The 27,188-nt window shown below is 54.9% G+C and overlaps 2 protein-coding genes across 2 annotated transcripts; one reads left to right on the forward strand and one right to left on the reverse strand.

The window, feature by feature from the left end:
• The first annotated feature begins 12,464 nt into the window (after window positions 1-12,464).
• On the forward strand, window positions 12,465-19,884 carry IGSF8 (immunoglobulin superfamily member 8). The gene is made up of 7 exons (XM_004390201.2): window positions 12,465-12,702; window positions 15,942-16,319; window positions 17,016-17,477; window positions 17,860-18,267; window positions 18,529-18,942; window positions 19,282-19,412; window positions 19,599-19,884. Exons 1-6 carry the CDS (start codon window positions 12,639-12,641, stop codon window positions 19,395-19,397), a joined length of 1,842 nt encoding a protein of 613 aa, XP_004390258.1. The 5' UTR covers window positions 12,465-12,638; the 3' UTR covers window positions 19,398-19,412; window positions 19,599-19,884.
• A 3,408-nt stretch (window positions 19,885-23,292) lies between these two features.
• Window positions 23,293-27,188, reverse strand: KCNJ9 (potassium inwardly rectifying channel subfamily J member 9). Its single transcript, XM_004390203.1, has 2 exons — window positions 26,339-27,188; window positions 23,293-23,624 (listed from the first exon to the last, which is right to left on the reverse strand). Exons 1-2 carry the CDS (start codon window positions 27,186-27,188, stop codon window positions 23,293-23,295), a joined length of 1,182 nt encoding a protein of 393 aa, XP_004390260.1.

A 27,188-nucleotide genomic window follows, 5' to 3' on the forward strand; every position in this document is an offset into this window, starting at 1 on the left:
TGTGGCGTGGTGGTTAAGTGTTAAGGCTGCTAACCAAAAAGTCAGCAGTTCAAATCCACCAGCCACTCCTTGGAAACCCTATGGTGCATGCCATTCTACTCTGTCCTGTAGGGCTGCTATGAGTCAGAATCGACTGGATGGTAATGGGTTTTTAACCACCTGTGTGACCTTGGACAAGACCTTGGACAAAGAGGCTCCCCTACTCTGGCCTTGGCTTCTTCATCTGAATAACAGGAGCAGAACTAGGAAATCCCTGAGGTCCCTTTCCAGCCCTGAATTCCAAGCTACTTCCCTCCACTGCTAATGACTTGGCTGAGGTGAACAGTAGACTTTACCTGTGGTCGTATCTGTGTGAGAACCACTGGTTGGAGCCCTGACTTCAGGAGATCTAAGGGGGTAGGTGCTCCTTCTTTCTTTATTAGTATGACCTTCAGAAATGAGCCTGATCCCTTTAATCCTTGGCACAGAAGCAAGGAAAGTCTCAGGGTTTGGGTTGACTACCCTGGTTCTTTGGGAGCCCTGGTGGCAAAGTGGTAAGAGCTCAGGCTGCTAATCAGAAGGTTGGCAGTTCGAATCTACCAGCAGTTCCTTGGAAACCCTGGGGCAGTTCTACTCTGAGTCTGACTATGAGTTGGAATTGACTCAATGGCAACGGGTTTGCTTTTTAGTTTTTTACCGTGGTTCCTTATCAAGAGCCATTGTGCGGGGTGGGACAGTGGCGGGGTATCTATTGGAGAGAAGAGCAGAGCTGGGGACAAGGCTGGTGAAACCTGGCATATGCAATCAGCAAACACCAGATGGTCTGTTTCTGGAGATGGAGATTCTTTGGGCTGGGAAAAGTGTGGTTGGGGCTGTGAGGAAGATGGGGTTAATGGGCCTTGCTGAGCATGGGGTGCCGGGGTCACAGCTGGGCCCTCTATGGTTCCTGTTTGCCTTTGATTCCATCTGGGCAGGGAGGGAGCAGCCCCCCACCCCCTGAGGCAGGTTTGCTTTGGCCGAAGATCTGACCCAACCACTGGCTCAAAGCACTCCGCCTCCCTGCTTCCCCTATCAAGGGGCAGCCTGGCTGGGCCCCAGCCTCCTTCTTCCCTTACCAGGCCCCCTCCACTTGGCCCAGAACACCACTCTATTTGTCTGCCTGTCCCCTTTGGAGTTCTGGACACCCAACTAGGACAGAATGCCCTGAAAACATCTGGTACACAGGGCCACAGCCTCACTCCCACACAGCAGGATCTCCTTGGGGATTTGAGGAGCTTGGCCTCCTCTGTGCCTCAGTTACTCTGCAAGTCCAGGATCGTTTCACTTGGGCTCCTACCTGGATGTTCTCGGCACTGCCCCCTTGGGGAATATGAGTGCCCTGCTGGTTGACTTAATCAATAGTGCCTGCTCATTTTTGTGTTATTGCATCATTCAGACATGGAACCAACATTTGCGAGCACTTACCGTGTGCCAGATTCTGCATAAGGCACTGGGGAGACCATTACAATCAAGGCAAACAGAGCTCATGGTCCTTTGCTGAGAATCTCATGCCATTTAATCACCAAATCCCTCCACCCCCACCCCTTGACCCTGTCTCCCCAGGGCGAGCTCATAGCCCTTGGGGATACCCCCACCCTCATTTCCTCAAGCTTCCCCTCACTTTTTACCTCTACCCCTGCTGAGTGAGAATGGGCAGTCGTGGGCAATTCTCCCATCCCAGAAACATGGAGCAAATGCTGGGCCATGGCATACTGGAAATAGTTCTGAGCTGGAGTGGAGGGCAGAGGCTTGTGCCATAGGACTTGGCTTACCATTAACTAGCTGTGTGACCTTGGGTAGGTCCTTTACCTCAAATCCATAAAACGAGAGGGTGGGACTAGTTAGTGTTTCTCACTCCTGGCCTCAACCCCAGGGATCGTGTTTTAGTTGGTGTGATGAAGGGCCCAGGCATCAGTATATATGAAAAGCTGCCCAGCCGATTTAGTGGACAGGCAGTGCTGAGAACCCCTGAGCTAGATTTCTCTCAGATCATCTACTCTTCATGTTGTTGTTGTTAACTGCCATCAAGTCAGTCCCCGACTCATGGTGACTCAATGCGCAGTGGAGTTGCGCCATCTCTATGGCTGGTTGCAGATCTGATTGTTGTGGTCCATAGGGTTTTCATTGGCTGATTCTTGGAAGGAGATCTCCAGGCCTTTCTTCCTAGTCTGTCTTAGTCTGGAATCTCTGCTGAAACCTGTTCAGCATCATAGTAACACTAGAGCCTCTACTAATAGATGGGTGGTGGCTGTGCATAAGGTGCATTGGCTGGGAATCAAACCCAGGTCTCCCACATGGAAGGCGAGGATTCTAGAACCACCGCCGCCTTCACAGCTAACCGTTAATGAGGCACCATACTAAGCACTTTAGCACTTTCCATGTGTTACTTCATTGAATCTTCGTAACAACCCTATTTTATAGATGGGGAAACTGAGGCACAAAGATCCCAAGGACCTCACCAAGTAGGGGAGCTGGGATTCATACCTAGGGAGTTTGGTTCCAGAGCCTGCACACTTAGCTTCCATGCTGCAAGGACATAGAGAAGGATCCACTCTGGGTGTTTTTTTCAAGGAGCATGTGTGCAGAAATCACCTGGCTGCAATGGCAAAAGTGACAAGTGCCCAGGAGATAAGGGGAAGGAGAAGTGCCTCCACTGAGTACAAGCGTTGAGCCAGGCCCTGCTGGCTGCAGGTTGCACACCATTGCATTTAGAGGGCTGTGGGAGTTCGGAGAAGAGGGAGGTTATTCTCAGTTGGAAGAATTAAGAGGCCTTCATGGAGTCCCCAGGTAGTGCAAAGGGTTAAGGAGCTTAGCTGCTAACGGAAAGGCTGGAGGTTCAAGTCCACCCAGAGGTGCCTCAGAAGAAACACTTGCTGATCTACTTCTGAAAAATCAGCCATTGAAAACTCTGTGGAGCACAGTTGTGCTCTGACACACATGGGGTCTCCATGAGTTGGAGTTGACTTGACAGCAACTGGTTTGATTTTGGTTTTCATGGAGCAGGTGGTGTTCTGGTTAGGCTTTGATAGAGAGAGAAAGACAGACAGAGGAGAGCACATTTCAGGTAGAAGGCACCATGTGAGCACAGGCGGAAGGTGGGTGCACCCAGCACACAAAGAGGAAACATGGATGCCAGCCCTGGAAGTGGATGTTGAAGCCATTTCATGGAGCGCTTTGAACGTCAGGCTGGATGCTATTCTAAACGTCAGCATTTCCTAAAAACGTTCTGATGATATGAATCACCTGGGACATCTTGTTAAAAATACAGACTAGTAGGCATGTCTCCTATAGAAATTCTGATTCATCAGGGCTGGTGGGGTGGGGACTGGGAATCTGTATTTTTACCACCAAGCAAGCTTGAGAAATACGGCTGTACGCATGGAGCCATTTAAAATTTTTGGGCAGGAGACTGGGGTCTTAAAAGCTTGCAAGTGGCCATCTAAGGTACATCAATTGGTCCCAACCACCTGGAATAAAGAACCACCACCGCCAAAGTCATAAGGAAAGTATTAGCCCAAGAGACAGAAAGGGCCACATAAACCAGAGACTTTATCAGTCTGAGACCAGAAGAATTAGATGGTGCCCGGCTACCACCAATGACTGCCCTGAAGGAACACAACAGAGAGTCCCTGATGGATCAGGAGAAACTTGGGGTGCAGAACTCAAATTCTAGTAAAAAGACCAGACTTAATGGTCTGACTGAGACTGGAGGAACCTCAGAAAGCATGGCCCCTGGACTCTCTGTCAGCCCAGAACTAAAACAATTTCCGAGGCCAACTCTTTAAAGATTGAACTGGACTGTGGGACATAAAATGATAGTCATGAAGACTGTGTTTCTTAGCTCAAGTAGATACATGAGACTAAACGGGCAGCTTCTGTCTGGAAGTGAGATGAGAAGGCAGACAGGGTTAGGAGCTGGTTGAATGGAAACGGGAAATTAGGGGTGGAAAGGAGGAGTGTGTTCTCACAGTATAGGGAGAGCAATTAGGGTCATGTAACAATGTATTTATAAATTTTTGTATAAGAGACTAACTTGAAATGTAAACTTTCACTTAAACTACAACAATAAACAGAAAATAAGAATAAAAATAAAATTTTGGGGCAGGGGAGTGACATTATTAAAATGGTGCCGTACAGAGGTTCATTTGACTGCCAGGGTGTGTGAGTACATGGGTGGGGTGTTGGATGGGAAGGGGGAGATAGGTCTATGGTAAGAATTTAGCCAAGAGGTCGTGAGGTTCCCACGCAAGACCGTGGCAATGGCAGTGAGAAGAAGGAGACAGATGAGAAAGAGCTTTGGGAAGTAGAATTTCAGGGTTTGGCAACTTGTGAATGTGGGGGTGAGGGAGAGGAAGAAGTTGGAAATGAAGGGATAGAGGTGCCAAGTTAACTAAAATAAGGACACAGAAAGGAGTCTGGGAGGGAAGTCACAAGGTTGCTTTGGGGCACATTAAGCTTGAGGTGCTATTGACAAGGCCTCTAGGTGAAGGTGCTCAGAGGGTGTTGGAAGTGGGGGCTGGAGCTTGAGGGAGAGGATGGGCTGTGGTGGTCACCTCTCTAGAGGTGACTACTGAACCAGGAGAGCAGAGGAGATGGCCAAGGGAGAGGAGCTAGAGGACAAAGGGCCAAGGATCTTGGCCAAAACCTCAGGTAACCCCTACACCTGAGGGAGGGGAGGAGGAGGAGGAACCGGAAGTAGACAAGCCAGAGAGGTGGAGAATTAGGCCAGGGAGGGGCCTGGAAGAGGAGAGAGGACAACGTTTTAAAGGGCAAGAAACTGACAGCTCCAGATGCTGCAGAGAGGCCAAAGAGAAAGAAAAACTGACCTTTTGGCCACTTTATTTGTCAAGTCAGAGGTCACTGGTGTGACCTTTGAGAAAACTGTTTCCATAGAGGGTTGAGTTTGGGAGAAAATTTGGCAGGGATACGGACTATGTGGTGAGAAAGCTGAGGCAGGGGTATAGGTTACCCTTTTTCCAAAAGGATTGCAGGAAATGGAAGAAGAAAGATGATAGCAATATCTGAGAGCAGAGGGGGTGGAAACAAGGGGATGAACATGGCGCATGGTGAAGAACTTCCTCTCCTCTCCTCGGCTGCTGGTCCCACTCTACCCACGAGCCTCAACTTGGATCATATCAAGACACTGGGATACATCCATTCTCGTTTCATCCTCACAGCAATCCTCAAACAGCAATGAGGCTGATACTATCACAATTCTCATTTTACAGAGGCCCCTTTCCCAGGGTTATCTCATTCATGAGCTAGATCCTCAATGACAAGGGTTTCTCTGCAGACCTGGGGTGGATAGTCCTGCTCGCCTGGTTCCCTGTCACCCTGTCCTACCAGCTGGCTGTCACACCCCTGTACACCAGTCACTCCCCCAGACACCAGTTCCTGCCCTGGGTGATAATTTGTGCTATACAGATGCAGCGTGGTGACATGGCTAAGCGCTCATGCTGTGGAGTTGGAATGCCTGGCTGTGAAATCCAACGTCTACCTTAGTTGGACAAATTTTTTATCTTCTCTGAGCTTCAGTTCCCTTAATGGCTCTCACACATAGAGTTGTTTTGGGAATTAAAATGCTCAATGAATGTTAGCTATTATTTTCTCCCCTTCCTTTCCAATGTATTGGCCTTGGAGCTGCAATTTCTCTTTCAGCTGGATCTGATCTCCAGCTACTTCCTCTTCCCAAAGGACAGAACTCAGCCCTCCCTGGGCTGCCCAGGAGGCCAGCCTGGGCTGTGACCCGAGAGGAGACAGACTCGGGCCCTAAAAATGGGGAGAGGCTCTCTACCAGCTGTGTTACTAGCTGTGATAAAATTTACCAGAATAAGATGAACTCCAGAGGGGAATAACTATGCCTACCACACAAGCAATAAGGCCACCAGCAAAAAAGGACCCAGATTCTCTTGCTCACACATTCACTCACGCACTGGGCAAATGTCTGTTGGGTTTCCACTCCTTGACAGGCATAGTGGGGACCAAGAGAAAAAGAGCGGCTTTGAGAAGCTCACAGACAAGACGGAGAGGCTGGTGCAAACAAGCCCCGTCATCGTTACAATAACGGAGTGGGAACACCACCCAAGCGCTGAGGGTGGGGGCTGTGGGAGGCAGCGGAGGGTCACGTTTAGGAATCTGTGCTCAGCTCTATCCCGCGGCGAGTGGAGTCACCCCCACCAGCCCATCTGTGTCTTTGTTTTTGTAGTCTTTATTTCTGGCTCTGTTTTTTCCTTCACTTGCCTAACAGAGGGCCTTTGGAAAAATTCCACCTTGTTTCAGTTGGACTAGGGGGAAGGGGGATTGTCCAGTGTTCAGCCAGGAGAGCCAGCGGGTGCTGAGTGCCCGCAGAGTCCAGGTGTGCACGCTTGGAGGAGGCCAGAAAGAGCCTGCGGTGCTGGGGCAGGAGGAAGTGCGGACTTGGGAGGAGCTGAGCCTGGCTGCAAAGGCTGAGTGGCTGTGCGTGCTCTGTGACCCCCTCCCAGAGCTCTCCTCAAGCCCCCCTGCCCTCTGTTCCGTTGGAGGGGGGAGTCAAGACCCTCTCCAATCTCAGAGAATCCTGTGAACCCTGCTTCCATTCTTTCCCCCACCCAGGGTGCTTTGAAGGGCTGGAACCCAGAGTTAGAAGTGAGTCTTTTAGGTCTCGTTTGCAGAGAGATGTAGGTGTGTGTGCTCCAGGGACCCAGGGTAGATTTAGCAAAAGGGCTTTTCCCTAAATGCCCCTTCACCCCCCACCCTGTTCCCTCCCATACCACCACACACACACACACAAAACTCTCTCATTGTTTCCTCTTTCCCTGGGCCTCCAGCACTGCATTCATTTATTCAACAGATATTTATTGAACACTCACTACGTGCTAGGAGCTGGAGATATATGAGCTGAAAAAGACAGGTATTTCAAAAAGTTGCATAGGCACCAGTTGTGTGTGCGTGTAGACACGTGTGCACATGTATGTGTGAATAAGTGTGTGCAGGCTAGGGAAGCAGGAGGCAGAGGAACGTTAAGAGCTTAAATGTGAGAGTCAAACAGCTTGGGTTTGAGCACAGGTGTTACCACTTGCTAGCTGTGTGACTTTGGGAAAGTTATGTAACCTCTCTGTGCTTCCGTTCCTCGTCTGTAAAATAGAGACAATAATAGTACTTACCTTGTGGCGTTGTTGTGAAGACCCAGTGAATGAGTACAATGCAGAGTGCTTACAACAGTGCCTAGCACAAAGTAAGTGTTTAGTGAGTGTAAGCGATTATTCTGGAATATTGCTTCCTTCTCGTTCACTTCACTTCGAGCTGGATGTAGACAAACTCATAAACGACCCAGCTCCCAAATTTGTCTCTTGCTCAACCTCAGTGACTGAGAGGCAGCCACCTGGTACTAACCACCTCCTGTTCCCTGAGACTCAGCTACAACAGTCGGCAAAAACCTGTCTAAGCAAACCACAGCCAGCTTCTGCTTTTGATTAGTTGTCTCCACTCCAGGCTACTCTGGTTGGTGGAGAGGTGATATCACACAGTGTGGGCTGCCTCGGCCCTGTGCCACCCTCTAGACATATGTCTATGCCGGCACAGCTCCCTCTAAGCTGGCTGGGAATGGAGAAGGGGAAGGAGGGGCATCTGGGGTGGAGCCCAGGCATCCAGTCCTCTGGGGCTGGGGAACAAGGGACTTGTCAGGGGAGGGAGGCTGAGGGATTCCAGCTCAGAGGGACCCATCCACGGCATTCCGAAGTGGGAGGCAGCTCGCACTAATCCTGGGTACAGAGATGGCGGGAGTCAGGGTCTGGTTGTGCTAAGGGAGCAGTGGCATCATGGCCCCCCTATTCTTGAACAGCTGTGCTCCCCCCTTAGAGAACCAGGGCAGCAGTGTGGGTTCAGCCAGGGCAAGACAAGAGGACGGTTCGGGGGGGAGACAAATACACACACAGTCCACTAGGGAGGTGAAGATGGCTGCCATAGGGAGGAAGGTGGGAGAGGGTTGAGTATGGATGTGGATATGTGTATGTGGGTACAGAGTCCCTGGGAGGTGGAAATGATTAAGCACCTGACTACTAATTGAAATGTTGGCAGTTCAAACCCACACAGAGGTGCCTCAAAAGAAAGGTCTGGTGATCTTCTGAAAGGTCACAACCGTGAAAACCCTGTGGAATACAGTTCTACTCCATGACACATGGGGTCGCCATGGGTTGAAATCAACTCGATGGCAACTGGTTCGGGTTTGTGTGTGCATGTGTAGTTGGGGGAGAGGCTTTGTAGTTGTGTAAGTGTGTTTGGTGTTCATAGTGTCTGTGTGTTTATCTGTGTATCTGGGTCCCTGTCAGTCATCTAGTCCTGCTCTAACAGAAGTACCATGAGTGGATGGCTTTAACAAAGAGAAGTTTATTTCTTCACAGTCCAGTAGGCTACAAGTCCAAATTCAGGGTGTCAGCTCCAGGGGAAGGCTTTCTCCATCGGCTCTGCAGGAAGGTCCATGTCATCAATCTTCCCTTGGTCTGGGAGCTTCTCTGCACAGGAACCTCAGGTCCAAAGGACGCGCTCTGCTCACGGCACTACTTTCTTGGTGGTACGAGGTTCCCGATTCTCCACTTGCTTCCCTTTCATCTCTTATAACAGATAAAAGGTGGTGCAGGCCACACCCCAGGGAAACTCCCTTTACGTTGGATCAGGGATGAGACCTGGGTTAGGGTGGTGTTACAATCCCACCCTAATCCTCTGTAAAATTACAGTCACAAAATGGAGGACAACCACACAACACTGGGAATCATGGCCTAGCCAAATTGATACACACATTTTTTGGGGTCACAATTCAATCCATGACAGTGACCCACGTGTGAACCTCTCTTTCAGTGTATCTCTGTGTGAGTTTGTTGTCAAGGCGCGGGTAGGTTTTTGCTCTGCCTCTGTAGAGTGCCCTAGTGGCGCAGTGGTTAAGAGCTCAGCTGCTAACCAAAAGGTCAGCAGTTCAAATCCACCAGCCGCTCCTTGGAAACCTATGGGGCAGTTCTACTTTGTCCTATAGGATCGCTATGAGTAGGAATCGACTCAACAGCAATGGGTTTCTGTCTGTTTGCTTGAGCAGCTCAGTAACTCAGCAGAGAAAATTTTCCCTTCTGGGAGAGTGGGAAAATATAGCTCACCAGGGCAGTATGGGGTCAAGGCTTTATAATCACACATAAATCACAGGACATGCTGGCGTGTGATCTTTAGCTCCCCGTGGAGCTGGGATTTATACACATTTAAAAGAGGGAGAGCTGACTTTACGTGCACGAGTGTGTCATTTCTGTATGTTTTTATGTCTTTATTTGATGTGTTTGTCACCCTGTCTCCAAGGCGGTATCTATGTCTATACGTCAGCATATATTTGTGAGCCCATGTTGAACACTGTTTCCAGTGATTTTATCTTTGATATAACAAAGGGTTAAAGCACAAACTCCACAGTCAGACAATCCTAGGACAAGTTCATTACCTTCACTCACCTCAGCTTCCTCACGGGGATAATAATAGCGCTAACCTCACAAAGTTCTGCTGAGGATTAAACGAGATCATGTTACGTACCAGGCACAGACACAACTCCGTTAACAGTCCTATCTTTGGATGTGTTCCTCCCCTCTGATAGCCATATCTCCATAGTTGCGACTGTAATGGGTGATAGCTCAGCCAGATTATAAAACTGATTTGGGGCAGAACATGGATCTTAATTCTCTTTAACGATACTCATGACACCTCAGTGCCACCTTAGTGCCATGTACATAGACGATCTTGTGAAATGAATTAAACAAGCACGTGAAGCAGGACTGGTGTGTGATGTATGCCCACACCGGAAGTACATGGAGGTGACAGCATAGTTACAACACAGCCCAGCCTGGCTTTGGGGTTCCCATGGTCTCTACTACACATCCTGTCCCACGTCTCTCTGCAATCCCAGGCTCCCTCCCTCATGTCTCAGCCTGGCCTGACACACATAGAAAGGCTTCCTTCCTCTGTTCTCTGCTCCCCCTACCCCAGGGCACCACCTGGGTGCTGGCTAAGGCTGTGATTCTTTCATGGGTGAGATGGGCGGGTACAGGCGTGCTCTCCAATCTACGCGATGTGTTCTTCCTTTACAGCATGTACGTGTGCTGTGTGTGTGTTTGTGCATCACTGCTGAGGTCTGTGTGATGTCTTCTGCACTATAGCAGGTACATGTGATTGTGTGTGTGATGGGCCTCGTGCCTGGGTTTGCGCTCCTCCCATTATCACAGTTACGTAATTGTCTGTCGGTGGAGTCGGGCCTGGGCTATGGGCTCCCCCTGCTGGCAGCCTCTGGAACCCACAGTCTGGGGAGGGGTGCTTGGAAGAAGCTACTGTTCTCCTAGGGCCTTACTCTCTCTGTAGACTTCAGCCCAGCCCTCAACACCTTCCTGTCTCCAGCTCCCTCCCAGCCCGAAGCCAGAGGGTCAGGGATAGTTCCTCAGCTCCCTGAGCATCCCCTCTCGCAACACTCATGCTGGGGTTTGGTTATTACTTGTTTACAGTATGTTTCCCTGGCACAACTGTATGTTCCCTGAGGACAGGGGACCAGGTCAGCCTTGTTCACCACTGCATCTCCAGTGCCCAGCACAGGGCCTGGCCCATCAGTATTTGTTGAGCGAATGGGTTTATAGGGTGGAGAGACTTGGGATGAGAGACAGTGGGCTGAGGTGGGAAGAGATGGGGCTTGGGGGACAGATAGGCCTTGGCTAAAGTCACTCCTTGGCCACTTACAAGCTGTGTGGCCTTGGGCAAAATACTTAACCCTTCTGAACCTTAAGTTTCTTGTCTATTAAATGACACCATCTTGCAAAATATGCTGTAAAGACGAGAAATAATATCTAAAAAGGCCTTATCGTGGCATTCCATAAATGGTATCTACTATTATTATTACTATGATTGACAACATCTTTCATCCCCCAAGCATCAGGAAGGCATACATCCACCCAAACAAAAACCCAAACCAAACCAAACTTGCTGCCATTGAGTCGATTCTGACTCACAGTGACCCAAACAAAAGGAGAGTGATTTTTCTACAGAAGCTTCCCTATGACTTCCAGTTTTCATCTAGCTCAGTCGGGCCTCTGAATGGAGTTGGATGAAATGGGTCTGGAGAAACCAGGCTGTGCAATGCCAGAGTGGGAATCAACTGGGACTCTGCTGCCCTGTTCCTGGCCCCATCCTGGAAGTATTGGGTGTGGAGGGCTGGACCTCTGACTTCCCTTCAGGGTCCCCAGCATTCCTCCTCAGAGCTTCTCTGGTTCCTCCAAGGCTCCCAAATGTGGCTTCAAGCAGCAACTCCTCAAGCGTCTCCTCTGAGCCAAGCACTGTGCCAGGCTCTGGGAATAGAAAGTCAAAGAAGGTCTGGTCTAGTGTTTGCCATTTCTCCTCTCTGGGCCTCAGTTTCCTCCCCTGGGATGAGTGGAAGGATGGGGAAGATGAGGAGGTTGGAGGGTGAGGGGTGCTGGATGAGCTCTGGAGTCACCCTTCCAGCAGCGGCCACTTGGGCAGCCTTAGCTTTGCAGACCTGGCTGTCCCTCCCTGCATTCTGGCGCTAGCCTTCCTGCTCCTCCCCCACGCCCCCTTTCTCCACAGCTGAGGAGGGAGAAGAAACCAAACAAAACCAAACTCCTTGCCATCGAGTCAATTCCAACTCATAGAGACCCTATAGTTCTTGGGAAGGATGCTTCCTCCATTCTTCCCCCTCCCGGGCAGGCCCTACCCTTCTCAACACAGAGCGAGTTCCGTATCTCCTCTCCAGAAATTGAGACTCCTTCACCTGAACCCTGGGCTCACCCTCTCCTTAGGTCTGAACTAAACCTCTTAGGAAGTAGTTTAAATAATTCAAAAACAAAAGACAAAAATCTATCTTCTATTTCGCATTACACCGAGCCAAGCACCTCATGTACCTTAGCTCAATTAACAGCCGTAATAACCCACCGTACTGGATGCTGTCCCCCTCAATTTGCTGATGAGGAAACTGAGAAGGCTGAAGGCCGTTAAGCAATTTGACCAGGATCCCACAACCAGGAAGTGATGGCATCCAGACGACCCACGCTCCCAAACCACTTTCCTTTAGTTCTGCCCTCTGAGGGGGTGGTAAACAGGTCACCAGTGGCCTTCGGGAGCCCTGAAGCGCCTTTCCGCCTAGACCCGGGGGTCCCGCCCACTCCAACTTCCGAAGGGTTTGCAGCGAGGCCTAGCGGCTCAGAACAAACAACTGGATTCTAAGTGCGTGGCCACAGTCACCTCACCGACCCCAGGTCCCTACACCCAGCTTTTCTGGGGCGGGGCGGGCCGTGGCCCGGGGAGGGGCGGGGCCGTGCCAGGAAAGAGGCGGGGCGGGCCCAGAGTCCAGGGAGGGGCCGGGGCCGGGGCCAAACAGGGGCGGGGAGGGGGCGGGCCCTGGGCGGGGCGGGAATCGCCTCCCTGAGCCGCGGGAGGAGGGAGGGAAAGCAGGGGGGGAAGGAGGGAGGGGACTCGGCAGCCACCGCTCAGCTCCGCTCCGCGCAATCACGCCTCGCTGCTCGGCTTCTTGCCCCCCATCCGGGCATGCGCCCCCCGCGCCCCCGGCCCCTCAGAGCCCTCACCACCCCCCGGAGCCTCCCCAGAGCCGGTTGCTCAAAATGGGCGCCCTTTGCCCCTCGCCGCTGCCGCCGCCGCCACTGCTGATGTTACTGCTAATGCTAGGTAAGCCCCGCCCCGGCCCCGATCCCGGCCCCCAGCCCCACTGGACAGGTGTCTGCCACCGGCCGAGCAGTCCTGCCCGCCTCCCCGGCATTTCGGCGTCCCTCGCACCCCCATTCTCCGTCAGGGGCGCCTCCAGTCTCCCCGGGCTCAGCGCCCAGCTGCCCTTTGTGGCCGCCCGCTCAGCCAGTCATGAGGAGGGTGAGGGCTCCCGAGCTCTAGGCCCCGGGCTAGGGCACAGGGCCCCCACCCCATACCCACCCCGTACCTCCCGCATCCCCCAGGTACTGCCTCTAGGCACCGCCAGGCTTCCGGGCCTGGCCCCACTTCTCAGCTAGCATACCCAGGTCCTAGGGCACATAGTGCGACTCCTTTCTGCCCCACACTCGGCTCAGGCCCGGCCTTGGGTGCCCGCCCTGCGTGGGCAGACACTGCGCGTCTTCATAATTGCCCCGGAGTTGGCCGGAGGCCCGGGGGCTGGCTCTGCCCACGATCTTCGAAGTAAGTCTCCCCTAATTGCCCCCCTCCCCTCTACTCACAGTTCCTTATCTGAGGTTGGGGGGCAGTTCCGTCTCTCACCCTGATCTCCACCCTAAGGTGGTCTCTCTTTGCCTCTCCTCTTCCAGATTACACTTGACTCTGCGGCCTCCCCCCTCCCCCCCGACCCCGACCTCATCACACCTTACCCCCAGCTACCCTGCTTCAGCAGAACCCAGGCTCCATGGAGATAGGCCCTGGGATCTCTAAGCACCCTGCATTTGTGCGGTGGGGTGTGCATGGTGGAGTGTTCTGGCGCATTCCTGTATCACTGTGTGGGGTAGTGACAGTGGATGATGGGTTTTGGCCTGAACTGGAGGGCTTCCTGTAGGAGGTGGCCTGGGGAGGAGTGTGGCATCTAGACAGTGAAAGTGCCTGTATAGATGTTCAGGGCATTGAGCCCTTGAAAGAAGAGCACAGCGTTGAGAGGTGGGGAGAAGGGTGTCGGTGGTGGTGGCTTTGGTGCCAGAATTTGGAGCTGCTGTGGTGAGGGCAGAGGCTGATGGTTGCCCAGCTGCCTGGTTCTGGACCAGAGCTCCACAGCAGCACGAGCAGCGTCTCCACCTGCTGCATCGGTCCTTGGGCCCTATGGGGCTAGGATGAGTACTTTCCTTGAGGCCCTGCGGTGTAACAGGAGGATGTACACACAGCAAGGAGCCATGGGGCCTGGTTGCCTAGCACTTCGCCCGTTTTCCCCAGTGGGCAACGAGGAGCGGGGAGGGGGGAGGTGGGCAAGTGCGAAGAAAAGCCTGTGGAGAGCATGTGGGCACTTGGCGCTCACTTCACAGATGGCGCCATGGCACAGATGAGGAAGATGATTTTCCGTGCCCCCGAAAACCTCTAGTGAGTGCTGGGGCCAGCATTTGAACCCAGTGTGACCTGAAAGCAGGCCTCTTTGCTCTCCCTCTCCTCTCTGTGGCTAACGCAGCGGAGGGCGGAGGGCGCGGGCTGGGAAGAGAGCTGCGTGTGCCAGCTGGATTTCCCAAGGCAGTGAGGGTAACTTTCCCATGGGGATCTCCAAGCATCAGCAGTAATGGAGCCAGGAAGGTGGGAGGGGGCCGTTCTGAGCAAAGTCAGTCCCAAGGCAGAGGCAACAACCGTGTGGAAGGTGTCAGCTCCACTGTCTCGCCATCACCCTGATTATGAAATAAGCCTCGGGCAGGGCCCTCCTGAGTCACACACTCACTGTCCAAGCTGAAAGCTCTTAGCTCTGCTCCAGTGTGGAAGTTGAGGCGGCCTGGGAGGGGAAGAGCCGGGCCTGAGGCCAGACAGCTAGAGCTGGACGTGGGGGTAGAAATGGCACCCCCACCTCCTGACTCCCAGGCTGTGTTCTAACCAACTGCCCATGAGTTCACCCCGTGATTCAGCCGCAGGCAGAGGGGGCTGAGTACCCAGCTCTGGTAGAGTCAAGGGGAGCTGCTCTGGAGAACTGGAGGGCCACATTGTTTGACCACAGACGCCTGGGTATTTTCCTCCAGTCCCTACAGAAAGGCCGTGGGTATCCCCCTGGCAGGCCTGGAAGTGACACTTCTGGTTGGTGAGGTCAGTCCCATCTGGCCTTAACCTAGAGTTTCCCCATTTCCTCCTTGACTTTCTTCCTCTGCAAAGGCGTGCGGAAGTCATCCAGGGGCAGTAAGATCTTGCCCAGGAGACTATACTTCTGCCTTACCTTTCTCATCTGTAAAATGGGGAGAGGGAGCTGACCCTGCCCTCCATACATTCTGGGGCTCTGATCTTATCTAGCGGGGTTATGGAAGGAGAGAAGGAAGAAGCTGAGCCCTCAAGGCTACCAGGAGTATCTGGGGGCTGGGTAGGGCATAGGGTGGGGGTGGAATGAAGAAGAGAGTTTGGCCTCTCTGCCTTGGGAAAGGGCAGCTGAGGTCTCAGAGCCTTCCTACAGAAAGGGAGCCATATGTAAATAATACCCCGTATGCAAATGCAGGCTTTTGTTAGAGGGTTGTGGAGGGGGCGGATTGTGCCACAGCTGGGCTGCATTGGGGGAAGGGATCTTCTTCCCCCCGGGGCCTGGGCAGAGACTGGTTCTTGCCCCAGGAGCCTCAGCTGTCTCTGTAGCCCTGTGGGGTGGAGAAGCAGTGAGCTCATGGCGCAGCTGGAGGCGGGAGGGCACCACGGGATGAGAACTGACTGGGTCTGTGCCCTGGCCCAACTCAGGCCACTGGCTCCATTGTCTGGAACCCCTGGCTCAGGTGACACAACTGAGCCAACCAGCCCTTCTCAGCAAGATTTTGTCAGCTCCCTTCAAGCAAAGGAGGGGGACATGTGGTGCCAGAATTTTTTAGCCAGGAGGCTGCCCTGGCTGGGCCCTGACGGAGGAGTGGGGGGGACTGCAGATGTGGGGTGGGGGTATGTAGGGAGTTGTGGGAAATGCGGGAACAGCTGGAATAGAGGAATTGCTAAGTCAGGAGCCAGATGTACTCCTTTCTGCCCTTGGACAACTCTCCTGGTCTTCCAGAAATGGGATGTTTCTGAGTTCAGAGGCAAACCTAGGCCTACACCATCTCCTGGGGACGCAGGTGTCTTACCTCGCAGCATCCTTCCCTGCTCTCAGGACAGGGCCCAGGCTGTCTGCCAGCTTCCCCCCTGGTTCCCTTGATTTTCACGAGCCAGAATCAGAACGGTGCTGCTGGCAGTGGGGCTGCAGCAGGGGCCCAGGCACCCCCAACTCCTCTTGCCTTTCTTTACAGGAGGTGGGTGCTGTGCCCGGGAGGTGCTGGTCCCCGAGGGGCCCCTGTACCGAGTGATCGGCACAGCCATCTCCATCTTCTGCAATGTCAGCGGCTACGAGGGCCCCGCCCAGCAGGACTTCGAGTGGTTCCTGTATAGACCCGAGGCCCCAGACGCTGCCCTGGGCATCATCAGTACCAAGGACACCCAGTTCTCCTACACCATCTTCGGGCCTCGGGTGGCGGCTGGTGAGGTGCAGGTGCAGCGTCTGCAGGGTGACGCCGTCGTGCTCAAGATTGCCCGCCTGCAGGCCCAGGATGCTGGCATTTATGAGTGCTACACACCCTCCACAGATGCCCGCTACCTGGGCAGCTACAGCGGCAAGGTGGAGCTGAGAGGTACTGGGCTCTGGGAGAGGGTCAGGCCATACCCACCCTTAAAGCAGAAAGTCAGGGCCAGGAGAGACCTATATAACCACCCTCAGGTTTTCAGCTGAAGAACCTGAGGCCCAAAGAGATTAAGTGACTTGCACAAAGTCACCCAACAAGTTAGTGGCCCGTCTGGAATCAAAGCCTGATCTCTTCGTTCCAGTCCATCGCTCTCCTGTTTATATGTAGCTACTTCTTGGGAAAAGGGCCAGCGTCCTTAAGCATTCCCCGATAGGGTGGGGAAGCTGGGTGGGCTGAACAGACTCCTCTCCTGGAGATTCCAGGGTCCAGATCTGGTGGGAAGAGAGGAGACAAAGCAGAAGTTGGGTAGCAGGAGTTAGGCCACGTGACATTCTTGTTCTTTTAAGTTACTTTGTCTTCTGAGAAGGAAGACAGGGCCATTTTTCTGAGTATTGCAAAGAGGACAGTCCTGAACATAAGCGTGAGTAGGCAATGGGCTGGTTCTATTAAATTCAAAAAGTATTTATTGAGCGCCTGGGGTGTGCCTGGAGCTGTGCTTGGCACCACTGGGTTACAGGAAAAATACAACACGTAGTCTTTGCCCTCCAGGAGCTCAGTCTCTTTAGGGAAATAGGCTGTACGCAGGGGAGACAGTTACAAGAACTACCAGCGCCCAGGCCTCCCTCATTCTGCTGTTCTCTCCAGTTCTTCCAGATGTGCTACAGGTGTCTGCAACCCTCCCAGGGCCCCGAGGCCGCCAGGCCCCAGCCTCACCCCCTCGCCTGACGGTGCATGAGGGGCAGGAGCTGGCCCTGGGCTGCCTGGCGCGGACGAGCACGCAGAAGCACACACATCTGGCGGTGTCCTTTGGGCGAGCTGTGCCCGAGGCGCCAGTGGGGCGAGCGACTCTGCAGGAGGTGGTGGGACTCCGGCCAGACTTGGCCGTGGAGGCAGGAGCACCGTATGCTGAGCGTCTGGCTGCAGGGGAGGTGCGACTGGGCAAGGAGGGGGCTGACCGCTACCGCATGGTGGTGGGAGGCGCCCAGGCGGACGACGCAGGCACCTACCACTGCACGGCCGCCGAGTGGATTCAGGATCCCGACGGCAGCTGGGCCCAGATCGGGGAGAAGAGGGCTGTCCTGGCCCACGTGGACGTGCAGACGTTGTGTGAGTGCCACACACCCCCAGCAGGGTCTGGGAGGGATTGCATCTCAGTGGGCACCATGGCCAGTGGGCACAGGTAGTCACTGCCGGGCTCTGGGGAACCTACCATCCCTGGGTGAGCAGCCTCTCAGCATCAGTTTCCTCTCTATCCATGGTGGGCTTTCTCTGCTCAGGAATTGGCTGTGAAAATAGGAGGGCCATGGCCGAGGGGTGAGATTCAGGTCCTTGGGTGGGAAGATGGTCATGCCTGGGAGTTGGGGGCCCTGTGGGGGCAGACAGGGGGTCTTGAAGTTGCTGCTGTTACAGAAGGAACTGTGGTTGGCCATCAGGAGCCTAGGTGCCCCCTCCTGCCTCCATGACACTCTTCCCCCCTCCTGTGTTTCAGCCAGCCAGCTGGCAGTGACGGTGGGGCCTGGGGAACGTCGGATTGGCCCCGGGGAGCACTTGGAACTGCTGTGCAATGTGTCGGGGGCACTGCCCCCGCCAGGCCGTCATGCTGCCTACTCTGTGGGCTGGGAGATGGCACCTGCCGGGGCGCCTGGGCCTGGCCGCCTGGTGGCTCAGCTGGACACTGAGGGTGTGGGCAGCCTCGGCCCTGGCTATGAGGGTCGGCACATTGCCATGGAGAAGGTGGCGTCCAGGACCTATCGGCTGCGGCTGGAGGCTGCCAGGCCTGGTGATGCAGGCACCTACCGCTGCCTCGCCAAAGCCTACGTCCGAGGGTCTGGGGCCCGGCTTCGTGAAGCAGCCAGCGCCCGCTCCCGGCCCCTCCCCGTGCACGTGCGGGAGGAAGGTGAGAGGCTTTGGGGTAGGTGAGAGGGGTCAGGCTCTTGACAGGGTTTGGGGCTTATAGAACCTTCTTTCTTCTAGCTCCACGCCTTCTCTCCCTCCTTAGCTTTCTTTCTCCCATCAGCTCCCTCCATCCTGCAGCGTCTCACACTCCTCTTCTTCCAAGATTGGGGATGTCTGAGTTCCCTGGAGTGTTGCGTGGACAGGAGCTCTAGCCCCATGCCCCTGCCCTTCACCCGCTTACCCCATGCACCCTGTTCAACAGGTGTGGTGCTGGAGGCAGTGGCCTGGCTAGCTGGAGGCACCGTGTACCGGGGAGAGACCGCGTCCCTGCTCTGCAACATCTCTGTGCGGGGTGGTCCCCCAGGGCTGCGGCTGGCCGCCAACTGGTGGGTGGAGCGGCAGGAGGAGGGGGAGCTGGGCACAGCCCCTGCCCAGCTGGTGGGTGGCGTGGACCAGAATGGTGTGGCAGAGCTGGGAGTCCGGCCCGGGGGAGGCCCTGTCAGTGTGGAGCTGGTGGGGCCCCGAAGCCACCGGCTGAGACTGCACGCCCTAGGGCCCCAGGATGAAGGCGCGTACCACTGTGCGCCCAGCGCCTGGGTGCAGCATACTGACTACAGCTGGTACCAGGCGGGCAGTGCCCGCTCAGGGCCCGTCACGGTCTACCCCTACACGCATGGTGAGTGACATCACCCCCACCCTCCTCACCCTACCTTCCTCCCAGCCCAGGGCCCATCCTTCCCTTTCCATCTTATCCCCCTGCTACTATCCTCTCTGTCTTCTCGTCACTCTGCCTCTTTCGCATGAAAAGCCTGAGAAACCAGCTTTCAGCCTCCAGTACCCGTCTGCACCAGGGTGGCTGAAATGCTGAGAGAGCAGGGAGGGGGCAGGGAAGGGGCTGTCTGTGGGTGGAGGGAGGTGGGTCCTGGGAACCTGCTGGGGAAAGTACCGGGAGACAAGGGTGACCGTGGGTGGGGACCATGGCACTGCAGCTGAACACAGCCATCCTCTCACCCAGCCCTGGACACCCTGTTCGTGCCCCTGCTGGTGGGCACAGGGGCGGCCCTAGTCACCGGAGCCACCGTTCTTGGCACCATCACCTGCTGCTTCATGAAGAGGCTGCGCAAACGGTGATCGCTCCTTCCCCAGGTGAGGGAGCAGAGCCCCACAGCCTTGTCTTCCTCCAGCCTCCCATTCCCCGGTCCTGGAGGAGGGGCAGCCAGCTCTCCATTCTGCCCCATTGCCCTCCTGGGATCCTGCTGCTGGCGGGGAAAGCCAGGAGGGAGTGCTACCCTGGGCTCGCTCTCCTTAGCCCACGCCATGCTGTCTCTCCAGTTCTTGTAGGTGTCGACTGTCTTCCAGCCCAGCTCCAAGCCCTCCTCTGGTTGCCTGGATACCCTCTCCCTCTGCCCGCTGCCCTTCCTTTAATTTATTTGACCTGGCCCCCACACAGAGTGGGGGACATGGACCCCACACCCTAGCCCTTTCCTCCCAAGTGGAGACCTCCCAGCCTCCTCCCGCTGGCCTTCTCTCGATCTCATACCCATCCCACAGGGAGGGCATTCCCTGTCCTAGAATTAATTTTTCTAAAATGTGAATAAACTGGTTTTATAAAATCCAGGGCTGGCTGTGTCTTCCCTGCCAGGAGGCTAGAAAGGGCAGGAGTGTGTAGCAGGGTGGTCGATGGGGGCTGACAACCTATTCTGGACAACCCAGGCCTCTCCCACCACAAACACCATCTGGCCTCTTTGGGCTGTGCCACGCCCCCCAGGAGGGGACACCTGGGTCCCATCTGCTGCCAGAGCTGTTAGCACCAAGCCTATTCTTGATCGGACTCCTGTTGGGGAGGGGAACACAGAAAGGGGGGCTGAGTTCCAGCCGAGATTGCCCCCTTCCCTCCCCTAGCCTTCTAGGTTATATAGGGAAGGGGCTTCCAGCGACAGGTCCTGTTCCCAGTTCTCTAGACTCTTCAACATCCCTCTGCCTGTCATTCTCCTGGTCGGGTTAGTCTTGGCCTGACTCCTCCCACCAAAGCCTCCGCTTCTTTCCTCCTGACCTTAATTATCCTGTCTGACAGCAGAATTAAAGAAGCCCCAGAAGACAGCTGCCTGGGTGGCTGGGACAGCAGCCTGGGGAGGGTCTGTGGGTCCACAGAGCCACTGCAGACATCTACCCATAGCCTGCCCCACCGGCCCCAGCTTTACCCCTCCTCCAGTGCCCCAAAGACCCCCTGAATTTATCTTTGCCGAAGGATGTTCTGATGGCATAGTGGTTAAGAGCTACGGCTGCTAACCAATAGGTTGGCAGTTTGAATCCACCAGGTGCTCCTTGGAAACCCTATGCCGCAGTTCTACTCTGTCCTATCAGGCTGATGGCAATGGGTTTGGAAGGATGCTCCAATCCTAGAACTCCTAGCTGCACTGTACCATAAGAATCACCCACTCTACCTCTTTCAATTCCATTTTTAAACACTGAGCATTACTAGTTTGCCAAGTGTTATTTTTACAGATGAGGAAAGTGAGGCCCAGAGCCATCAAGCTAATTAGTGATGATGTCAGCACTAGAACCCAGGTCTCCAGGCTCCTGGTTCAGTGCTCTGCACTGTATAATGGTGCTCTTGAGCGGTGACTGAGTGGTGAGAGGTGTGGTGGGCTCTCAGTGACTTCAGGGGGCAAGCGGATCCTGTTCCAACCTCAGTTTCTCTGCCCGGTCAATCACAATGGCTTAACTACAGTGTAAGGATATGCACGCGTGGATACTGGGCGACCCACCCTGTGCCATCCAGACTTCAGCTGTTTCATAGAATTCAACATAAGCGACGCCCCACCCACCCCACCATTGGTCTGGGGGGAACATCAAATGCCAGGGTTCAGGGACTCCGTCTTTCACTGATGGTGACGCAAGTGGCCCTGTGACCTGAAGCAGAGACATCCATGCTTAGACTGGAGGGAGGGACTGGGTTTTGGGTCCCCTCTGAGTGGGCCCCAGCTGGGATGAGCCCCCTCCACAATTCCCTTTCCTGCTTCCAGGAGGCGCAGGGCCCCATGGGACCCTCAGCTTTCCGGCCTGGAAAAGAGCAGACTCGGGTGCTTTTCCCTGAGGGGCTCCGGTTTTTATTAAAGGACAGGAGTGGGGTGTAGCCAGGGCCAAGGAGTGGAGGTCCTTGCTGGGCCGTGCTCCCGAGGGCTAGGTCTCCTTGGTGGGCCGACACTCTCCTCCCAGGAGGCCAGCCTCAGATGCCCTGGATCTCTGCCCCTTTTCCGCCTGCTGTTGCTCCTCCCTCACCGCCCTCACCATCCCTGGGGGCTGCCCCTCTTATCTGGGATGAGACCAGGAAGGTGGGGGAGGTGGGATGGGAATCTGGGGGGCCTGGTCACAGCTGGGCAGGCAGCAGACCCCAGACACATCCAGATGTTTGGGCTCCTTTCTCACTGTCTCTTCCCCACTCACACCTGCCTCTTAAGTCCTAGAGGAATCCCTTCTCTGGCCACTGATGCCCTCCCTACCTGCTCAGCTCCCCTGCGCCTGCCCAGAGATCACTTCCACTAGCTATCTCACCCGCTCATTTCCCAAAACACCATCTCCAGCTTGTCATGGCCCCGTTTTCACTGACAGTCATGCTCCTGGGCCCAGAGTTAAACTCCTTAGCCTGGGCTTCAGGGTCCCCTTTGCCACCACAATACTCCATCCTCTGCATTTCCTGTTTCCCACCCTCCCCTCATGCTCCCCAGGAGCTTCAGCTGCTCCTCAGCTGACATGCCCCACCACCTGATGGGACCTCCAAGCTGTGCTTAGAGTCCTGGTTCTCAAACTGTCGTCCCCAGAACAGCAACATCAGCATAGCTGGGCCTTGCTCGATGCTTAGCTTTCTGGCCACCAAGAGCCCCACTCCCTGCTCTGAGCAGGTGCTCAGATTCTCTAGAGTTGTAGTTTGCTCAATACCCACAGGCTGGTCTACGGTTCAGTTGCCGCAGGCATATTTCTCTGTTTTTCCTGTGTACACTGTATTCTGAGGATGGGAACCAGGTCCCTGAATGTCCACACCAAAAGGATCAGTGCTGTACCTGCCAGGCACCCAGTCACTGGTTTGAATGCCTTCCCCCTCCAAGTGCCCCAGGGCAAACTCTGCTTTCCCAAGGGCCCCCTGTGTCCAGCTCTAGGGACCGCATCTTGCCAGCTCTCTCCCCTGGCCCTTTTTCCTCCTCGGGACCTCTCCCTCTCCTCCCACCTCTGCCTTGGCGCCTATGAGCTCTTGGTCCACTGTCAGAAAACAGCCATCCCTGGTTCTCCCTTCCCAGGCCCTGCTGCCCGGCTCCAGCATCCTCTCTACTGCCCACTTCCCTGCACAAATGGACTAAGGGCATTCACACCCTCCTGAGCCTCCCAGCAGCCCATCATCCTCCTGTCCAGCCTGTCACAGTGGTGGGAAGGGGGCTGGGAGGGCACCCCCCCCTCATCTGTGCCCACCTCCACCCAGCTTTCTCTCCTCTGGCTCACCTTAGACTATTGTGTACAGGTGTGCATACACAGGGGAGCTGGCTGAGAAGGTGAGTGGGGCTGAAATCCAGCCCATGCTCTGCTCCCCAATCCATGCACCCTGGTTTGGGAGAGCATCTGTCTGGAGGAAAAGGGCGCCTTTTAGGATTTGCATAAAGGCACTCTAGGGGATAGTGGCAGCCCTGAGTACACCACCTGTCTGGCAGTCCATTCACAGATCCATCATCTGCCACCATCTTCCCATCCAACCCCCTATAAGTCCATCCTTCTGTCCATCCATCAACCCATGAGCAGATGTGAAGGTCAATCACAGACAGGCTGATTTGTTCACCCCTCCCCACCCCTCCGTTCTGAAATCACCACCCCTTCCTTCTACATTGGATCCTAGACTCAAGATTCTGAGGGGGCCTCTCCAGCTTTAGAACTTCCCCAGGGACCTTGCCTGCCTCCTCCTCCTCCACTTCCCATATCCAGCTCCCCAAGTGCCTGCATCTGGCCCCCGGTCTGCCGCAGGGGATCTAGAGGAAGCTGGTCACACTTTGGACTCATTCTCTGGGGGTGGCAGGCAGCCATTCTGCTCCTTGTCAGCCCCAGCACCCCCACCCGACCCCTCTCCTGAGCCCTCCTCCTCCACCTTCTCATCCAGCCGGCTGGCGATGGACCAGTAGAGATGGGCATCAAGGCGGGCTGCAGCCTCAGCCAGCTCCCGGGCGCTGCAGGAGGGTGTGGGCACCTCAAAGGTTTCATGGAAGCTGGCGTAGTCCACCTCGTAGAAGCCGTCCTCCAGGGTCAGCACCGATGTAAAGCGGTGGCCCCATAGCACCTCATCCACCAGGTAGGAGCTCCGAGCTTGGCATGTCATTCCTGGGGGCAGGGACATGGGTCAAGGGGGCCCCAGTCCCAGGCTTCCCTCTCCTGCCTCTCATCCCACAACCCTATGCCCAGCACCTTCCTTCCATCCCTTCCCAAGGGCCCCACCCCTTGGCCTAGCCCCTTCTCTCCACTTCCCAGGCCCTACTTTTGCCCAGCTCCCTCTCCTCCATTTGCCCCAACTTCTCTTAATTTCCAACCCACACTTCCCTCTCCTCTTCATTGGCAATGCCAGGGATGTGGCCATTTGCTACTGAAAACAGAGAAGCTTAACCTTGAAACTGACCTCAGGGACCATCTAGTCCAACTTCCCACTCCTTCAGGACTCCCCGCCGACCATCCCCAACAGTAGGCATCTAGCTTCTGCTTGACCACCTCCCAGGACTGAGAGCTCACTACCTCACAAGAAGCCACTCCTTGGTGTGACAGCCCTAACAGTTGCATTGTTCTTTATATGAACTCAAATCTGATTCCTGTGATTTCTACCCATTGGTTTCATCCCCTGCCAGATGATATCCCCTCAAGTGTCTGAAAAGAGGAGTCTTGAGCTTCTTCATGCCTCTTCTTCCCCAAGCTGAACATCCCTGGTTCCCTCTACCATTCCTCATTTGACCTGATTTCCAAAAATTTTACCTTTTGGATCACAAGCCCAAACGAGCCGAGGACCATTTTTAGGACTCTGAGTGCGATAAACACTCCAACTGCGGCCTGATCCATGCATAAGAGGAGGCCCAACGCCTCTATTCTGGCCATGATGCTTTAGTTAACAGGGCCCAAGATGACATTACATAATCGTTTTTGGAAGCTGCATCACATTGCTACGACATCAAGCCTGTGGCCAACTTAAACCCCCAGTTGCTTTTTCACCAGAGCTCTTCCATGCTGTGCTTACATAAGTGGCTTCTTTTTTTTTAAGGCCTAAATGTAGAATTTTATATTTATTCCTTTTAAATGTCATCTTGTTAGGTTTGGGCTCATTATTCTTGCTTTCACAAGCATTTTGCATCCTGACTCTCTCACCCAAAATATTAACCATCCTTTCCAGTTCTGTCTTTCTAGAAAAATCCGACAAGCTCCCCTCCCTACCTTCTCCACCCCTCCTTCCCCAGCCATCCTTGCCCTGTCTTCCCAGTCAGGTGTGCGCACCCACAGGACAGGGCAGTCTCTTCCTATCCCAGGGTCTCTCCCCCAGCCCATATTCACCTCAGAACAAGGTAGGGGGGCCAAAGAGTGAACATTAGCTAACCAGAGCCTGGCTCTCATCTCCCTGCTCTGAGGCATCTTGGGAACATTGGCATTCTTTGTTTCTGCGGTGGAGGCTGGACAGGAAGCATCCAGTGGGGGAAGGACAGAAAAGGCTATAGGGACACTGAGGAGAGAGGAGCTGGGGATCCCAAAGAGGGGTCTGCACAGGAGTTTCCCTGTAAGGAGAAGGGTCTGCCTGTGACACTGGCTAAAAAGAAGTGACAACTGGAGAGATACAGGGAAAGGGGTGATTCGGGAAGGGCAAAGAGCTGGGGGGAGCCTGGAGAAGTGAGGGGACATTGAGGCAGAGAGAGGTGAAGCCTAGGCCCAGATTGCAGGGGGGCAGGGAAGGGTTTGAAGGCAGCAGCTTTTCAGACAGGCCAGCAGGGGGCAACAGAAACTCATTAGCGGCAGGAACTGCAGAGCCCCCTAGTGGGCCTTTGGTTCTCCACCTGAAATGTCTTTATCCACCTCCCACCTTAAGATCTCGAATTCCGTTTGCTGTCCTGTACTGGTCTTTTCCTGCCTGCTCTCAAACCCTGCACTGTGCAGGTCTGAACTGAAGGTGCTGACATCATAAGTGAGTTGCCAGTTTCTTCTGGGAAGGGGCTAAAAATGTTAAGATCATCTACTTCCCTTGATGGAAGCTTAGATGGATGGGGAAACTGAGGCAGAAATGGAACCAGGTATCAACCTCTCCCCAAGGTCCAGTCTGGGAATAACTCATGCCATGGAAAATGGTCACCACCAAATGCCAGGAGCCGGACTTCTCAGCAATGATCAAGACCCTGAACCTAAACGACCCCGCCTTCCAGCTCAGGACCACTGCGCACTGAGGCCAGACTGCCTGTTTCCAATCCAGACACTACCTGCCACTTATTAGCTTATGACTGTGGACAATTTACTTCACCTTTCGTTGGGGCAATTTCCTCTCTAAAAAATGAGCACAACATACGGTTGTTTTTAGGATTAAATTAGCTCATAGGCATAAAGAACTTTAGAACTGTGCATGACACAGAATAAGCACTCAATGTTAGGTGTCTTCGAGGGGCTCATAGTGACAGGAGCAGATTTTTCTCCCAGAGTCGCTGGGTAGGTTCCGAGCGCCAACCTTTAGATTAGCAGCCGAGCGCTTAACCACTGCGCCAGCAGGGCTCCTAAGCACTCAATGAGTATTAGCTATTATTATTACTCTTCCTTATTTCAAGTGACACCTCTCAGCCCAGGGCCCCAAGTTGAGGCCATTTCGGAGCATTCCTCCAGGCTTTGTCTTGGGTCATTTCTGTTCATCCCTCCTTCCAGGTTCCCCATCTTACCTCAACCTCGAATCTAGCACCAGCCTCCCCAGCCATCCCCCAGCCCACCCTGTGCCCCTCTTCTTGCCCCTGCCTTCCTCAGCCCTGCCCCCAGCCCCAAGTCAGATTCCCCGCCCACCCTTCTCCCCTCCCCGGGCCGGCCCGCACCCGTGGCTTCCACCATGCCCTCAAGGATGACGACGATCTCGAAGTCGTCCCTCTCGAGGGCGCGGCGCGACGCCTCCCAGAAGGGGCTGGCGGCGTCGATCTCGTGGCTGATGACCAGCGGCGAGACGAGGAAGAGGCGGTCGTCACCGGTGTCGAAACCTACGCTGAGGTCGGTCTGGTGCAGCGGGATGAACTCGCCCTCCAGCGTCTGGCGCGAGCGGATGAGCTTGGCGCGGATGGAGGCCTCGACGATGTGCGAGGAGCGCAGGTCGCCCACGCGGAACATGAGGCAGAGGCGCCCGTCGCGCAGCGACACCACGGCGTGCGAGGAGAAGACGAGCGTGGCGGCGCGCTTGTTGGGCTGCGAGATCTTGACGAACATGCAGCCCACCATGAAGGCGTTCACCATGGAGCCCAGGATGGCCTGCAGCAGCAGCAGCACGATGCCCTCGGGGCACTGGTCGGTGATGACGCGGTGCCCGTAGCCGATGGTGGTCTCCGTCTCGATGGAGAAGAGGAAGGCGGCCACGAAGCCGTTGAGGTTGTTGACGCACGGCGTCCACGCGGTGTCCTCCAGGTGCTCCAGGTCGCCGCGGCCGTAGGCGATCAGCCACCAGATGGCGCCGAAGAAGAGCCAGGTGAGCGCGTAGGCGAGCACGAAGAAGAGCAGGCTGAGGCGCCACTGCAGGTCCACCAGCGTGGTGAAGAGGTCGGTCAGGTAGCGGTACGTCTCGCGCACGTTGCCCTGCTGCACGTTGCACCGGCCGTCCTTCTCCACGTAGCGCTGCCGGCCGCGGCGGCGCGGCGGCTCCTCGGCCCCCGGCGAGAAGGCCGCGTTCTCCTGCGCCAT

The sequence above is a fragment of the Trichechus manatus genome, unplaced genomic scaffold (genome assembly GCF_000243295.1).
Source record: "Trichechus manatus latirostris isolate Lorelei unplaced genomic scaffold, TriManLat1.0 scaffold00288, whole genome shotgun sequence".
Taxonomy (NCBI): Eukaryota; Metazoa; Chordata; class Mammalia; order Sirenia; family Trichechidae; genus Trichechus; species Trichechus manatus.

What these genes read in the sequence shown, in the direction of transcription:
- IGSF8 (XM_004390201.2), top strand. Translation starts at nt 12,639, where the DNA reads ATGGGCGCCCTTTGCCCCTCGCCGCTGCCGCCGCCGCCACTGCTGATG. An exon ending in CGGCAAGGTGGAGCTGAGAG is followed by an intron (nt 16,320 to 17,015) that starts GTACTGGGCTCT and finishes TGTTCTCTCCAG; the next exon opens with TTCTTCCAGATGTGCTACAG. An exon ending in CGTGGACGTGCAGACGTTGT is followed by an intron (nt 17,478 to 17,859) that starts GTGAGTGCCACA and finishes CCTGTGTTTCAG; the next exon opens with CCAGCCAGCTGGCAGTGACG.
- KCNJ9 (XM_004390203.1), bottom strand. Translation starts at nt 27,188, where the DNA reads ATGGCGCAGGAGAACGCGGCCTTCTCGCCGGGGGCCGAGGAGCCGCCG. An exon ending in GGGCATGGTGGAAGCCACGG is followed by an intron (nt 23,625 to 26,338) that starts GTGCGGGCCGGC and finishes CCCTGCCCCCAG; the next exon opens with GAATGACATGCCAAGCTCGG.